Source organism: Pelodiscus sinensis, chromosome 3, assembly GCF_049634645.1.
Source record: "Pelodiscus sinensis isolate JC-2024 chromosome 3, ASM4963464v1, whole genome shotgun sequence".
Lineage (NCBI taxonomy): Eukaryota > Metazoa > Chordata > Testudines > Trionychidae > Pelodiscus > Pelodiscus sinensis.
The window spans coordinates 137,243,847-137,261,518 of record NC_134713.1 but is presented as its reverse complement, the minus strand read 5'-3'; the positions used below and the strand labels follow the sequence as shown (position 1 = coordinate 137,261,518).

At 39.4% G+C, this 17,672-nt stretch overlaps 1 protein-coding gene across 7 annotated transcripts in view; it reads left to right on the top strand.

Moving 5' to 3' along the window:
• HEATR5B (HEAT repeat containing 5B) overlaps positions 1-17,672 on the top strand; it is a 95,361-nt gene that overhangs the window by 16,036 nt on the left and 61,653 nt on the right. For 5 of the 7 annotated variants that reach the window (XM_075924950.1, XM_075924954.1, XM_075924953.1 and 2 more), the window contains exons 2-11: positions 1,050-1,221; positions 2,137-2,348; positions 3,879-3,987; positions 5,960-6,109; positions 8,293-8,464; positions 10,574-10,731; positions 11,645-11,894; positions 12,788-12,943; positions 15,950-16,200; positions 16,653-16,764. In XM_075924950.1, coding sequence (XP_075781065.1) covers positions 1,096-1,221; positions 2,137-2,348; positions 3,879-3,987; positions 5,960-6,109; positions 8,293-8,464; positions 10,574-10,731; positions 11,645-11,894; positions 12,788-12,943; positions 15,950-16,200; positions 16,653-16,764 — 1,696 coding nt within the window. In that variant the 5' untranslated portion in view covers positions 1,050-1,095. Of the gene's footprint in view, positions 1-58; positions 78-113; positions 353-1,049; positions 1,222-2,136; positions 2,349-3,878; positions 3,988-5,959; positions 6,110-8,292; positions 8,465-10,573; positions 10,732-11,644; positions 11,895-12,787; positions 12,944-15,949; positions 16,201-16,652; positions 16,765-17,672 lie in introns of those variants that run through there. The other 2 variants (XM_075924951.1, XM_006131294.4) reach the window with 2 other exon arrangements.

Sequence of the window (17,672 nt, the reverse complement as noted above, 5' to 3'; positions counted from 1 at the left end):
CCTGCGGAGGTGGCGTGTGAGGGTGGGGGGCTGGCGCAGACTCGTTACACCGGCACCTGGTAGTGCAGGGATAACGGGTAGGGAGCCTGGCTCGGCAGCGGGGTTGGGTGGCCTGTGGCGTATCCTAGCGATTTGTGGCTTCCAGGGCTTGTACCTCCCTGTGCGGATGCAGGCTGCGGCATCCTACCCCTCTGTACCCGACAGCTGGCTTGTTGGCTGAGGGGGCGCATGCAGGGCCTGAAGGGGCAGCTCTTCATATAGTGACTGGTGCGGAGCACCGCGTTGAGGCGAACAATCATCAATCATATTGATTCCTGCATACCTGGGTATTTCTATTGCCCCTGTCTCTAAGGTATCTGAGAGCTTCGCACATGTAAATGAGTTTATTGTCCTGTCACCCCTGTAAAGAAGTATTTTATACTTATTTTACAGATGGGGAACCTGAAGCAACTTGTTCTAGTGTCACTCAACAAGTTAGTGGCAGAACTGGGAATAGAAATTGTGACTGTCCTTTTCTCCTCTCTACTGTTCTGTCTACCAGACAGCTCCTTCTTTCAACCATACACTGCTCTCAAATGATGCATATCCATTCAGAATGCAACTGCAAAGATCATTTTTTTAGCCTGTTGCTTTGACAATGTCACTCCTCTTTGCATTCCTCCACTGGCTTTCCCCTCTCTAGCACATCAAACACAGACTGTTTATCTTCATTTTCAAGGCTTTCTGCAGTCAGTTCCTGCTCTGTGTACCATCTGTTATATGCTGTTGAGCTGTCAATGCTCACTTCCACTAGTTTGAAAGCCTAGCATGAGCCCTGCAAGCCCAATTCTGTTAACCCAGGCTTAGAGGCTCACTGCTGCAGGCTATATAAATGTTCACATTGATTTCTATGACACTGCTTAATTAAACAAGTGTAAGTGTATGTAGAATTGGGATCTGATACTGTAGACTATACTTAAAATGCAGTTCTGCTCTGAAAACTAATTTGCCTTACATAAAAATATTATAGCAAAAGCATTTTACTGCTTTACATTTTATGTTTATTTTAGAGACAATATTGGATTCTGCAGTGAAATCAGAGTTTAAATATTAAGGATGGAGCTAGCTCACAGTCTGTTGCTAAATGAAGAGGCTTTGGCTCAAATAACAGAAGCAAAGAGGCCGGTCTTTATTTTTGAGTGGTTGCGGTTTCTGGATAAAGTGATTGTAGCTGCCAACAAGGTAACTTTATTTCTCCTTCTCTATTTTGCTTTTTAAAACAATTTCAGGTTAATGTCATGCACAGGAAAGGTTCAAAATGAATATCCATCACAATGGCACTAGTATCTGGGAGCCAAACCACAGAGTGACTATAGGTACGCCCCTGCGTAAATCACAATTTCATGGAATGTACAGAAATCATGAAAATGTCTCTGACTGTGATCTTAAGAAAAGTCTACAACTAAGTCTTTTAAATAATAAAGTACCGTAGTCAGTTTCAAAGATGGAATGACTCCTTGATATTGACTAACATTATTTGTGAAATTCATTCTGTCCTTGAAATTTGACTTAATGCTATTTGTAAACTAATTCCATGAAAACTCCACGAAATTCAGTATTTTGTCATTTGCATTGTCCTGAATTTTTCTAAAAAAAAATTTTTAAATTGTGATTTACATAGAGTCCTAACTATAAGTGTATATATAAACTTCTGTCTATCTTATAGTTTTGTAAATATCTGTGCTTATTTGCTTATTGTTACCTGTGCTGAGTCTGAAATTATAGGCTTACAAACTAAAATACTTAGTAGGATCTATAGTTCTTTGGTAATCAAGCTCTTCTCTTCTAGTGTGGGGCCTTTTCAATGGTGTGGGGAAAGAGATGAAAAATGGCAATGGATAGTCCTTGGAGCTTAAAGGATCCTTTGTGAAGTAATATTGTATGGTTAATAAATAATATATGATAAAAACAGTAAGAACTCAACAATAGCAACCTTGTATCTTTCCATTTAGCATTTGTATGTGCTAGTGTTCACTATACTATAGCATTGATTGTTTTGGATTGAAACAAACAAAAATCTACATGAAGGTTGTGGGAAACAGGTAGAAATTACACCTGAATGGAGAAACTATAACAACACAAATTTTCCTTTAACAGATAGATGTCAAGGAAAAACAAAAGAAGCTTGTGGAACAACTTACTGGACTCATTAGCAGTTCCCCTGGGCCACCCACACGGAAATTACTAGCTAAAAATCTTGCTGCTCTCTATAGCATTGGTGATACATTTACTGTCTTTCAGACAATTGATAAGTGTAATGACATTATCAAGAGTAAAGATGATACTGCTGCTTATTTACCAACCAAATTGTAAGTAAAATGTTGCCTTAAGAATTGTGAATGTTTGCTATTAATAGAGCATTTAATATATCTGCATTAATCTGTATGTGTATGTATCTGTGTGTTATATACATGTATGCATATATAATATATAAATAAATGAGACATAATAGCAAGATTGGAAGCATGGAGGAAAGGAATTAGAGCTAACAAAAATTGATATTACTGTCTGGATTTGAAGAGTGTTTTTTCCAGGCAAGGAAATATTTCCTAATCTGGGCTAATTTTTACATGTGTGTGTCATCCAGAGGTCAGCTATTGCCTGACGGAATAAACGTTGAACAAATTTCTTTACTTAGAATTTTTCAGTTATTTATAGGCACATTCTGACTGCCAAATTAAATGATGCATAGGAAATTACAGGCTAGCCACTAACATGGACTTTATCTTTTTTGCTAAGTAATGTTAGGTGCTCTTCAGAAAGAGTGTTCACTGTTTGTATTTATCTAAAGTAGCATACAGTATGTATCTCTTGAATAAATAATCTCTGTGCTCTGTGTTTGTTTAACATCAGCTCACATTTCAGGTATCCTAGTACAGTGATTCTCAGCCTTTTATACAAAGGGTCCTTAATGAGGAGTTATGTGCTCTGATAAATTTGAAATGAACAGCTGGTTGGATGATGATGCTGTCAGTGATTGAAAAATTATTGCTGAGCCTTCTCAGTTGTGTCTGTTAAAAATTTTAAGCTAAGAAAGCCTTGTTCCTTTGTGATATCAGTTTACACATTCTCATGGACCTGGTATACACAGGATCTGCTTCTGTCACGCTGGTGCTGGAACCATTTGTATGTCTAGTGGAAATATAAAATTGCTTAAAATCATTGCTACCTCAACCCTCCTCTTTTGCTCCCACCCTTCCAAACAAACAAAACAAAACCCAACCCAAAACAGAAAACCTCACTCTAACCAACCCAGTTATTCTAGTACCTGAAAAAGAGTGAAAGGAAAAATGTGGGTGAAAAAATTGACTGAACAAATGATTTTAGCATATCTAAATTTAACTGCATTGTGCAGCATTCTACACATTTTGAGCTTGTATGTTGTAAAACAACTTAAATCTTTTCTCAATTGACAGGGCATATGTAACAAAATGTGAGTAACATACTTCTCACCTGTTAACTCAGTTTTGCTGCTGTCTGGCTGAACTCCAATTTCTGCACCATTTAAGGCCTTAATCCTTCAAAGATTTAACTATATGCTTGACTTTACAAGGATTAGGACATATGGACCTATGTAGCATTAGGACCCACGGAAAAAATCCTGCCAACGAATCCCCCACAGAAGCATCCCTGTTTGCATGTAGAGCCCCCTCTTCTCTGATTTAGGTTGAGCTACATATAAACAACCAATGTAATGACTGAATAGTTAATAGAAGATAATTAACAACAGAAAGAAGTTTATTTTTTAAATGTATAGTTACTTCTAGTTGGATGCTTCCATTTAAGTTGTATGTTAAACTTTAACAAAAAGGTTACTAAGAGGCATCTTGTCTTTTTAGGGCTGCAGTTGCATGTGTTGGAGCTTTTTATGAAAAAATGGGCAGGATGCTGGGCAGTTCTTTTCCAGAAACAGTTAATAATCTCTTAAAGTCTCTGAAAAGTGCAGAGGTAAGTTACAAGGGTATTGTAGGGCTACACATTTAGGGCTTTTTCAAAGCCACAACGATCTTCTTAGTTAAAATGTCTTCACAGTTGTTCACTGTACTGGGCATAAAGATGCTATCTATTAGGGATATGAAAGTGTATATGGTTACCCGATGGGCCTGGGCTTATTGGTTAACCTTCATGGTTACATGCAGGCTCCTGGTATGCGTAGGGAGATGGCTTAAAAACTGCCTTCCCATGTGCACTGGCTCCTGGGGAGCTGCCTGCCCCCCTGTGTGTAACCACTGAAATTTTCAGCAGTTACATGGTTACTCAATTACATGCATTTTAACATCTGTCCTATCTGTATAGTTCCGTGGTCCCCAACACGGTGCCCGCGGGCCTGGCCCCGGGCACATGGCGCGCGGCGCTTGCGGGGGGGAGGGGGAGCGCCGGCCCCAGGCGCGCGGCACTTGTGGGGAGGGGGGGGAGCGCCGGCCCCGGCCCCGGGCGCGCAGCGCTTGCGGGGGGGTGGGGGAGCCCCGGCCCCGGGCGCGCGGCGCTTGTGGTGGGGGGGGGGGGTCGCCGGCCCCGGCGCGCGGCGCTTGCGGGGGGGGGGGGGGCGCCGGCCCCGGGCATGCGGGGGCTATGGAGGGGGGCCGCCCCCTGGCGCCCGGCGGGCTAACGGCCACGCCCCCTGGCGCCCGGCAACCTGAAAAGGTTGGGGACCACTGGTATAGTTCATATTAGTGTAAAGATATATAGTTGTATTATGTAAGTGGCTTAAAATTTTGGCATGCGTATTGTGTTGGCAGTGCATGTCCTCACCAGAAGCGCTTGTACTGATTGTACTTTTAATATGGGACACTGTGGAATTTCTTAAAGCCAATAACAGTCAGTGTAACTAACACAGTGTCTACGTGCGACACTATATTGACCTAACTAAATGGCTATTGACTGTGTACCTGTCATGGAGGTGGAATGAGGCATACCTGGGTGGTCGACAAATACCTTTGATGTCGCCACCCGCGCGTCCAGGCTATCGCGCTGAGCCGACAAACAGCTGATCAGCTGTTTGTCGGCTCAGCATGGCAGCCATGTAAATTTAAATGAAGCGGCGATTATTTAAATCACCGCTTCATTTTACTGTGTCTGGTAGCCTAATCTACATGCCTCTGGCGACAGAGGCATGTAGTCTAGACGTACCCTTATAGTGGAAACATTCCATGTGCTCATTGAGGTATAGTAATTTTGCTAGACTCAAAAAAAAAAAAAAATCACAGTTGTGAGAGACTGACATTTGCATATGGAATGTGCCAAATAGAAAAAGTAGTTACATAAGAAAAGGTGGATATATATGTGTAGCTACTTAAATGTGTATTGGATGGTTAAAGCTTTGTGGATGGAACTAATGAATTATGTACATCAAAAAGTTCTAGCTTTGCCACTGCCGCCATTTTTCCTTATTAATATAGGTGAGAAATAAAATGCAAAATGTTAAACTAGGCGATTGAATGCAATATTGATTGCACATTTACAATAGTGACATCTGCATATGTGCTATTTTCTTCTCCTGTTTCATATTGGAAGCACACTTTATGTATAATAATAAATATGTGCATAATAAACGTGTACTTGAAGTAGATGGAAACAGCAGAGGGAGCTCTTGCTATACCATCTAGGAAAGACAGCGGACCTTCACTCACTATTCTTTGAGCACATGACCTATAACCGATGAGATCATTTTATATACTTAAATGTAGCATTTAGTACTGCATGAATACTACACAATTTCATGGTATTTTTTCAGTCTTTAACTATCTTAAGTGGTTTAATTAAATTTATAAGTTTGTATCATCTATGCACACCAATATGTGCATCTTCCAAAAGAAAAGGTAATAGAACTATAATGTTGATAGTTGGGGTACAAATAACTGAAGAACTGTTGATTGTGAATTGCTTTTTTTTGTCCTTTGCTTTCTTTTCACATATGCAGTCTCAGGGCCGAAGTGAAATATTAATGAGTTTACAGAAAGTTCTAAGTGGGCTGGGTGGTGCCGCAGCTTCATGCCACCGTGATATTTATAAGAATGCACGGTCTATGCTGACGGATAGATCAATGGCTGTACGATGTGCAGTAGCTAAGGTGGGTACATTTTTTACAAAGTTTAGAAATCCACTTTGTGCTTTGGATGCTAGGTTACTATAGTTGGGCTTGCTGCCTGTTCTTTATTGTATGGTGTGATATATTTCTGAAATCCGTAGTAGTTGAATAAAATTGGAATAAAATTGGTGGCAATGAAGTGAATTATAAGGGAGAATGGCAAGATTTTGCTTTTGAGTTTATACCAATTATTTTCAATTTGGAGGAATAAAATGGTGGATATCATTCAAAATATTTGTTCATGACGGCATGATGCCTTTCCTGTACTTCCATAAGCTCTGATATGTGTGTATTTAAGTTAAATTGTAATTAATGTGTAAGTAAGAGTCCACTTTTTTTCCCAGTACATTATTAGTGATACTAAAAGAGCAGCATCCTCATTTGGGAAAGTGCTTTTCTCAGTGTTTTATTTATTTATTTTTCTAAAGTTGTATGACAGAATTATAGGAACTACAGATATGGAATTAAACTCTACATTTCTTCATGTCTTGTCCAGTGTAGCTTTAAATGTTCCAAGTAATTGGGCTTCTACATCTTCCCTTAAGAGACTATTCTGCTTTTTTAAATAGATTAGCATGTTAATTTATTTTCCTGATAGATCCTGACATGCAGCTAATTTAAAAAAAAATCTGATTACTCTCTTGTTCCCTCTTAACCTCTCCTCATCTTTCATAGACTAGCAGGTGAAGCCAGTTGTTGACCAGGCAAAGTGATTTTGCATACATTACATTATAGGAAAGTTCAAGAAATGAATTATATGTAATAGAATTTGTTATTAATTTGCTTGCAAAAGGGAAGTAAAAGAATAGTTTTAAATTTGTAGGATTTAAATTTCAAACATTATTCATTTTATTGAATAATTATACATAGTACATTTGAATCAGAAACTCATAAAGCTTCCATTACTCTTTCTATAACTAATTTTGACAGTTGAATAGGCAACTCCATTTTAATTTTGTCAGCTAATATTTGTTTATGAACTCTAATCATAATAGTCATGAATTTTTTCCAATGAAAAACAAAAATAATTATCTAAACCTTTCAACCATCATATTCCAGTCTAAAAAGTAGTGCATTCAGCTACTTTAAGTGACAGGATTGTTTATGAAAAATTTGGTATCTGTAGGTAATCGTGAAGTGTGACTTTATTTTGCACAGACAAATCCACAAACAAACTCTTCAAAATATATAGTAGATTGTTTTTAATTCCTTCATTATTTTTGCTTGGTTAAGGTATCCTATTTATGAATAATTCTTTGAGTCTTTCATCAAAAGCCAATTTTTCCAGTCTTAGTCATTTAAAACAAGGCACTAAAGATGTTGTCTAGGGAATAATGCTGCACAGGTAGATGATCTGTTAGTTGTTTTTTCTGCTCTCTAAATCAAATTGGAGATAAGAAATTAACTTCTGTTTAACTTTCACACATTCCAACATTGGAAGGGCATCAGAAATATATGCTTGGAGTTCTAGATTTTATAACAGTCCTCAAACCTTTCCCACAATAGTACAATACTTGTTAAATCTGGCTATAGCATGCAGCATATTGATTTTTCACTAGTATACCTTGTTCAGCAAAGTTATTCCAAATTAACAATGAAGACACACAAAAAGAACTTTGTCCACAAAGAGGGGAGAACATGGATGAAGCAGAGAGTTACGCAAAGTCTCAGCAAACAGTCAGTTTGAGATGTTCACTCTCATTGGACAAGGAAGACTACACATTATGTATCGTAACATGTAGAATGGGATATTTCATCCCAGCAGGCCATAGGAGGCCTCTGTCAGTGATGATTAGTGCATACTGCTCAGTTTACAGTACCAGAGGTCCTTCGACTCTTGGATGTGTCTCCTTCTAATAAGTGTCTCTAACAGTCGTGGCCACAAAAGGGCTGACAGTGTGAGCTACTTCAGATTTTCATGGCTAGTTGAGTATATTAAAACAAAAGAGGTGCCATGCTTTTGAATTTTTTGCTTAATCTCATGGTTTTTCTTCAGTGATAATGCAAGCAAATTATTTGGGGCTAAGTGGGAGAGAGGAAAAAAACCCAATAAAAACGGTGTCCATATTAACATGTCTGCCACATAAACCTAGTTAAGCATAGGCTTACTGGCAAAAAGGAAAAGAAGACTGTAGTAGTATTTAAGAATTTTTATTTTCCTATAGTGCCTACTGGAACTACAGAACGAAGCAGTATTTATGTGGACTGCTGAGCTAGAAAATGTAGCAACGCTTTGTTTTAAAGCCCTGGAAAACTCAAATTATGGTGTACGAGTTGCAGTGTCGAAGCTTTTGGGGACAGTCATGGCTACAGCATTGATACCAAAACAAGCAACAGGTACTGCATTATGTGACAGCATGGCATGATGTGTTATTGCCTTAGTTCATGGCAGGGATTTTTTCATAGACTTAAATTTTAAAAACAAATGAAGTCTGTGTATTTCCTATTATATTCCCATAAAGAGATAAAGGTAATAGATTAATTTTAACTTGCAAAAAAGTGATTCGCTCCAGGAGATTTTGATGACTAGAACATGAAAACAAAACAAAAGCACAATAGCTAAGATGTCAACTATGATTCCTCCAGACTAGAATTGTACATACACATCTCCAACTTGTTTTACCTGTCACATGGGCCTGTTGCCCATACACACTATATTATATCAACAGCCTTAAGACAGCAAATGACACCATGTCTTTTTTCCTTTGTATACTATGCCCGGTCTTTTGGGGGTATGTCTACACTTGCTCCCTAGTTCGAACTAGGGATGCAAATGTAGCTGACTGAAATTGCTAATGAAGCGGGGATTTAAATATCCCGCGCTTTATTAGCATAATCTCGCCCGCATGCTATTTCACTTGTCAGCTGATTTGAACCAGGAAGTGTGCTCCGGGACACGCTAGTTCCAATCAAACCCCTTGATTCGAACTAATGTTATCATTCAAACCAAGGGGTTTGACTGGAGCTAACGCGTACCGGAGCGCACTTCCTGGTTTGAATCAGCTGATGAGCAGAATAGTGCGCGGGCGAGATTATGCTAATGAAGCACAGGATATTTAAATCCTCACTTCATTAGCAATTTTGGTTGGCTACATTTGCATCCCTAGTTCGAACTAGGGAGCAAGTGTAGATGTACCCTTATATCCTAGACAACTGTAGCCTGATCGACCCTGTAAAATATATGGTTGCTGGAATACCCTTCTGTCATCCTTGTAGACAGATACTGTGGTCTGTCCTATGGCTGTCAAAACAGTTGAGCCTTGTCTGTGCTAAAGCCTCCATGGCACTAACACAGGTGGCTTGCATCCATAGGTCAAAAAAAATTCCTAGCATAGGCAGGTCTTAGGAACCAGATTCTGATCCTTCATAAGTGGACTTGTATATTGTCTTATGTAAGAGTAAACTTAAAAAACAGCGAATGGTCCTGCAGCACCTTAGAGACGAACAAAAAATGTAGCTAGTATCATGAGCTTCTGTTGGCACAACCCACTTTTTCAGATGAATGGAGTAAAGAGGACCGGGTTGCAAATAAATAGCAGAGAAAAAGAGGGGATTGGGAGGGAAAGAGAAGGGAAAAAATATTGTCAATTAGAGTGTCCATGTTAAATGAGGCTAATAGCATGGGCTCTCAGTATTCTAAGTAGCCGGTGCTTAGCATTTTATGTCATGCGGATATGGAAAGTAGCGGCCTAACCAGGTCAGGTGTTTGTTTAAACCTTGCTGGTTCTTAAGTTTTTTCAGTTACAGACTAACACAGCTAGCCCTCTGAAACTTGTGTAAGTAGAAGTTACTATTATGCATGCATGTGAAGGGACAGTCACGAGTAATTTTAAAAGTGTGGATTTGTAGTGATGTGTATCTTTCAATATTGAAGGTTAGAACTGGGCCCAGGTATCTTATTTTATCTTATCTTCCTTACTCCCTTAACCCCTTTCATCATGACACACACAAACCTGAAACATGGAAGATTTCGAATGGGGGAGTAGTCTATTATTTTTAAAAATAAGACTTCCATATATGAATTTGTTACAGGGCTTAGATGTGTGGCACCCTATGCAGCATGTCAGGTTTGTCCCTTCAGCATGGCCAGAGGGAACTACTAGGGAGAAATGCAGAATGCTGCTTCTGCCCAAAACTATGTTAGTGGGGGGAAACAAGAAGCTAGATTTAGTCATCTCCCTTCATTTCAACTGTGTTTCTCTCCTCCCTTCAAGAATTTGCATAGACCTGTGCTGTATACATGTATGCTGGCAGGAGTAGTCTGAGACAGGTCTGAATGACTTGATCATAGTAGTTTTATTTTGCTTTTGCTAAGAGCAGCTGTTTAAACACCTTGATAAAGAGCACAGGGGGAGTCTTCCACTGACAATTCAAAGTAATAAAACTGAAGAAAAAATATGGAATGTTTAATGGTGTATCTAAAAATGGTGTGTCTCCTTCCAAAAGTGATGCGTCAGAATGTGAAGCGGGCTACCCTGGAGGAAGTCTTAGAACTTATGGCCACTGGGTTTCTTCGAGGAGGGTCAGGATTCCTAAAAAGTGGTGGTGAGATGTTGAAAGTAGGAGGGTCTGTCAATCGGGAAGTGCGAGTTGGTGTCACACAGGTTTGTGATAATTTTTAAAAAGATTTTCTGAAATCCAAAAGATGTTTTTTGAAAATATAGTAACAATATATACATACACTGGAGCTATTAACCCTGTTTGAGGAAAAATGTACATATGAAGACTATTAAGTTATTGTTCTCTTATTTGTTTTAAGATAATTAGATTGCTAATTGTGTAATGTACTTTCTTAGTTTGGCAATTTGTATCAACTTATTAATTCTCTTTGACTGCACTACATAAACATTACTACAATTTTTTAGCTAGCAGTGCTAGCTGACTTTTGAAAGCTTTTTTAAAATTAGAGAATATGACAACTATAGGTTGGCGTTCGCTGTTTTTTATTGGATCTATGAAAAATATCATCCAATCACAGTGTGCTAAGGCTACCTTAAAACTATTTAAAAATGTATAGTGCAGGATTAGGAACTGCTCCAGGAATACTCTGGGGCAGTTTCTAATCCTGAATTTGAGGCTAGTTTGATCTTGGAGTTAGCTCGCAGTTTGGTAGTCCAGTAGTTAATAGTTTTGGTATTAGTATTGGAGTAAGTTAACTATACGGTTTTTTGAGGGATGGTGGGTTGTGGGGGGAGTGTGGGTGTGTGGTTTTTTTTGTTTTGTTTTATTTTGTTTTTTGGTACAAAGATGGTGGAACTGAGGAATAAAAAACTCAGATTTAAAAGGTGCATGTCTTTCCAGCATCTGATACATATGCAAAATGTCCGCTATGTTGGAATGAGGGATACTCCCCATTGGAATGCTCAATTAACCTTAACATAATAAAACCCTAAAAATGTCTTTTTGGAGTTTTGCTTTGACTAGACTTTCCTCTTCTCTTTCTAAATCCTTCTAGCCTGAATAAATATATCTTTTTTTTTTATTTGTTTGAATTGAATATATATATTGTATTTGCAGGCATATGTTGTCTTTGTTACAACACTAGGAGGTCAGTGGTTGGAGCGTAATTTTGCTACATTTTTGTCCCATGTCCTGGATCTGGTGTCTCATCCTCGTGCAACTCAGACTCATGTAGAGGCAGTATACTCTCGAAGATGTGTGTCATTTATCCTGAGAGCAACCGTAGGCAGTTTATTAGGGGAGAAAGCACAGATTGCAGCTGCCAAAGATATTTGTCAAGCCATTGATAAGCAAATGAAGGCAGTGGGTAAGAAATGTTTTTCTTTATATAGGAAACAAGTTAAGCAAATCTTTCATAATGTTTCTTCTCTGCTAATGAATGATTACTATAGTTATGCTGTTAAACTACTCACCTTTTTTTTCCAATCAGTTTGCACTATTAAATTCTCTATATTAAAAAATTTGGTTCAACTCTGAAGAGAGATTCTGCACGAATGGCATTTGTCACCATGCAATAATTTATATATAAAGTGCCTAGTTAATAGTAAAAGGATTTTTTTCAAACTTCTACCCCCCCAAAAACTGTCCATGGGCTCCAATAATGAAGCTGTATTCTTTCCTTCCTATGCATTACTATCTGTACTAATCACATTAGTCATATTAGGCTCTCAGGTACACCCCTGTATTCCTCCGGAAATTTAGTTTGTACAGTTGTAATAATTGAGGCCATATTTTGAAGACAGTGGAGTTTCAAAAGATGAAATGCAGCTACAATTTGGCTTTCAGAATCTTTAATTATTTGTGATAGTGTCTGAGAAGAAAGACCCTACTTTGATTTGAAGATGCCATGGAAAGTTTTACAAAGCTGGCGATTAAAATACATAATTTTACTTATTAAATGAACAGAATTGATCTGGAGATTGAGACAATAAACTGGAAGAGTACCGTAACATTTTTACAGAATGTTTTTTCATGGTGTAATGCCATACTGAAAACAACAGTTAAGATTATATCAGGAATTTCATCAGAATTCCTGTATTCCATGATCATAACTGAAAAATTGTAATTTTGGTGATGATCCTTCTGTGAATGCTCTTATCTCAGAAATTACTTTCCCATTATTGTTAACAAAATTAAATGAATGGAAGAGCTTAATAAGAATGAGAGTTTAATAAGACTCTTTATTTTTCTCTCTTGCAGAAGCAGTTGTGAATGATACGAACAGTGAAAATAAATCAGGAGCTGCTGATGTAGCTGCAAGCCAACATGTGATGGTTTGCGCACTTCAAGAACTAGGTAGCCTGGTACAGAGTCTGAATGCCACAGCATCTCCACTCATACAAGAACCCTCTATAGGTATGTAGATGAAGTTCAGTGGTTCCGTTTAGTAGTTCATTAGATATTTTGAGCAGTTAATGTGAAACATAGTTAAAATCTGGCAAAATATAATGGATAAATAACCATTTAAGAAACAAGTAGCAGGGAGTAGCAGGACTTCCAGGCTATGGAGGCCCTTTTGCCCACCCGTCATGTAGCTGTGAAAAATCTTAGTGATTACACATGCGGCGGGCTCTGTAGCTTAACTTTATACTGCAAAGCCCCAGCAAAGCCTCCCCCAAAGCAGGGCTGCCAGCCCCTGCAGTCCCAACTCCCAGGGCACCTCTCCAGGAGCAGAGCTGGCTGCCGGCTCCACTCCTAGGGAGGTGGCCTTGCTGCCATAGTGAATCCTCCATCCCAGGAGTGCAGCAGTCAGCTCTTAACTGCCAGGCTCCTGGGAAGGAGGGTTCCGGGAGCAGAGCTGGTAGTCCTTGTCCACCCAGCTCCTAGGAAGGAGGCTTCACTGCAAGGGCGCCATTTATGGGACCCTAGGTGGGGCAGTAGCCCCCCGAGTTTGAACCCCTTGGATTTCATACTTGAGGTCTGCTTAAAGCTGCATGCCCTGACTCTCAAGGAAGTTCTTAAATGCAACAGAGTTAGAGCTGTTTGCAGCTTTGCCTTTGGGGTAGGGAGTTTGTTATAAAAAGAGAAAGGTAGGGTGATTATGAATAACAAAAGGCTGTTCATTCCAGTAATGGAATAAACTTAAAAAACAACAAATGGATTGGTAGCACTTTATAGACTAACAAACACATAGATGGTATCATGAGCTTTAGTGGGCACAGCCCACTTCTTCAGATGACCGGAGTTTGATAGAATGATCATTAGATCATCATGAAAAAATTGCTGGGTACGCCACTTAAAAGATGGGGGGTTGGGGGGAGAAGAGTAGGAATGAGTTTTGGGCTGCTGGGATTTGCATTTGGATTACTGTGTTAAACTTACAAATGTTCTTGAAAAAACAGGGCTGGGGTGGGAGTGGGTGGGAAGAGACTAATCTAAAGCTGACTAGAAAGAGTTACAAAGGGATTTCACAAAATTGGGTGATTGGGCAACACGAAAGCAGATGGAATTTAGTATTGATAACTGCAAAGTAATGCACATGGAAAACAATAATTCTAACTATAGATACAAAAAAGCTGTTACCACTCAAGAAAGAGATCTTGGAATCATTGTATATAGTTACTTGAAAACATCTGTTCAATGTGCAGTGACAGTTTTTAAACTAACAGAATATTGGGAATCATAAGGAAAAGGAATAGATAATAAGACTAAATAAATGACTAAAGGGTGGGGGAGATATGTTAAATGTCTGGAAAATCATGAACGGCGTGGAAAAATAGAATAAGGGAGTGTTATTTCTTTCTTCACTAACTTAACAGAAGAAACTGACCCAATTCAATTTATAGGCAGCAGATTTAAAACAAAGAAAATACATTATTTTTCATAATCAACTTGTGGAATTCTTTGTCAGGAGATGGTGGAAAAGCACAAACAATAACAGGGTTCCAATAAGAACAAAATAAATTTGAGGAGGATAGATCCATCAATGGCTAATAACCAGAATGGGTAGGGGTGGTGTCCCTATCTTCTGTTTGCCAGAAGCTGGGAATGGACGAGAGGGGATGGATCATGAGGATTGCCTCATCTGTTTATTCCTTCTATAGCACCTGGCATTGGCCTCTGTCGAAAGTCAAGATACTGGGCCAGAAGGACCTTTGGTCTGACCCATTATGGCCATTCTGATCTTACAGAGCACTGAAATGTATCTGCCCCTTGCTGTAACCCATTAGACCCCACTCCCTTTCCATAGTTGAGATCGAGCTCATGAGTCCAGACAGGGTCTCTTTCTTTCTCCACAGAGTTAGTAACAAAGTAAGAATATATATTAAAATCTTAAGGCTAACCAGTATCTCTTAAGTGACTTGTCACAAGATGTCTGAATAAGCTAATCTTAGAGCTGAGTGGGTTTAATATTTGTTTAATTTTCTGCCTTTTATATAGGAATTAGATCAGGGGTAGGCAAGAGAGCAGGCCAGATTTGGCCCTTGAAGTAGGTTGATCTGGCTTGTGGACGCACTGATGCTCCCCAGGCCAATCAAGGCTTCGGGATGGGGGAGTGTGTGAAGTCTCCTCCCCCACCAGGGGTGCGTGGCACTTAGAGTGAACCACCAGCTCGATAGCTGGTGAAGTTGTCTGCCAAAAAACATAGTTTTCCAGTACCTTGGTTTTCCTGCCCCTGGATAGAGATGATGTGTGTGTGGGTAGAGGGCAGATGGGGTGGTTGCCCACTTCCCCATTTGGTGCTTGGCTTGTACTTGGCATACTCAGGAACACTGCTGAAGCCTCTGTCCTCATTCCGCCTCCCCCATGCTTTCACTTTCTCTTCCTCACCCCCCATCACAGTATGCACTGGTTGCCTTCCCCCCCATATCTGAAATGGCACCCTGCCATAGCAAAGTCGCCTCCCCGGGATCCTTCTGAGTATGAATCTAACTGATACAATTAACAAATAATGGTTGGGACAGGATAGAATTGTCTGAGACCCCTAGAGTACACTGCTGTCTGGAACCTGGAACAGAGCTCAAGATTTCTAAATCTTGCCCTATCTCTGTTGTCATCAGATATCTGTGAAACCCATTGGCCAAATGTGTGTCATCCCTCTTTAGGGGCTATTCAGAATGATAGTCTGCTACTGAGCTGGAGTGTCAGAAGCCTTTGCTATGGATCTAAAGATTCCCATCCTTCTGATGAACTATTTGGGGATCATGTATGTGGTAGAATTTATTTCAATGTCTTTTTTTAAAAAAAACCATAGGGTATAACACACACAAACTGATGTTAAAAGAAAATTAAGGTTGCAAAATGAAGCACTCAGAAGTGATGAAACACCAGAATAGGACCTCTACCGCTCTGAGTTGGCTCCTTAGTGGCTATACATTGTGATAGTCTTTTATTACATGATCATACACTGTTTTTCCACAGGATTACTGGAGACAGTAACCTCAGTTCTTCTTCATCCAAGCATGGCTGCTCGACTAGCTGCTGCATGGTGCTTGCGCTGTGTAGCTGTGGCACTGCCTTACCAGTTGACTCCCTTTCTGGATAGGTGTGCAGAAAGACTCAACAATCTGAAGACTTCACCAGAGGCTGTTAGTGGCTACAGTTTTGCAATGGCTGCTTTACTAGGTGGAGTACATCAGTGTCCCTTAGGTATTCCTCATGCAAAGGGAAAAGTGAGTTGACGATAAGCATTTAATCTCTGGAATTGTACTATGTGGCTGTAGTAAAGACATTTGTATGGAGAAATAAAAGTTCCAACTGACTGACGGGACGTTGACCTTTAAAACACCATTGAAACCTAACTAATGACTGATAAAGAATGAAAGTCATTTTTGTGTGCTTTTAGTTGTTATATTGCAGCTTTGTTTTCTTTTCATGATTTTTATTACGTTCTGTTTTGAGAATTAATGTATGACTAAAACAGGTTGACTATATCCACATACATAGAAGAGAAAATAACCAGCCTACAAATAATCTGGTCTTTACAAAATGTTTGTTTGTTTGTTTGTTTATTGGAGAACATTTTAATGTACAGTAGAGCATGTATAATAGTAATTTTGTGGCAATTTTCTTAGCCAATTTAAAATATATTTAAAATCCATTATGATTTATCCTGTTGTTTCAGATGGTAGTCAGTATTGCGGAGGATCTGTTACGAACTGCTGCTCAAAATAGCAGACTGTCCTTACAGCGCACTCAAGCTGGGTGGCTTTTATTAGGTGCACTTATGACTTTAGGTTTGTACTTGCTGTTGCTTTGTATTTTACTTATATTGCTTTAATTTTTGTTCAGCGTTTCTTTTACAATATTTGACTGTGACTTTCTGTGGCAGTTTATTCTGTAGATTGATCATCCAATGAGAGGTTTTTAATGTCTTCTCTTTGAATTTTAGTGGTCCAGTAACAATTTTCTAATTATGTTATGACCGAAGGTGAAAAAGTGGCAGACCTCTGTTCTCAGTCAGGTTCCCTCTCAAGTCATCATTTTGCTTTAAGTAATCTTGAGTTTTGCAAACTTGTTGTCATAAGTGAGTTTTGAAATATATCAAACTATCTTGTTTGCCCTTTTAGGAACTTTTTTCCTTAGGGAAAAGAAAAGAAAAATGGCTTTCGACTGTGGATTTTATGCCTTCCAGAACCTTTTCTAAAACTTTTTGAAAAACTTAACCTTGAAGCTAGATACCTAGTTAATAACTGCCAATTAATGTTTTTCCTTGCAAAATGAATAATTTAGCTTAGTTAAAAGAACATGTTTTGCTCAACCTGAGAATGTGATGAAAAATAAAAATAGAAACTAGTTGTACAGGTTGAACATTCCTAGTGTGGCACCCTTGGGACCCGGCCACTGTCCCCTTCCCCAAGGTTCTGCTGCTTCAGCCTCAGAAGTTCCAGGAACCCCTTCCTCCAGCTGCAGGGGTGCTGGGGCCTCACTGCTCTGGCCCCTGGGCCTGCCAGGGGGCAGGAGCTCCGTTCTTCCCTAGCTCATCAATGCTTCTGGCCCCAACCTGCTGTTTTTTCCCCATCAGTGCTCTAGCCCCAGAGTACCCATGAGGTTACTGACAATGGTGGACCAGGCATGTTGCCAGACTAGGGAAGTTTCAACCTATATTATAAAAAAATCCAGGTTTTTTAAAGGGATGGTGTCC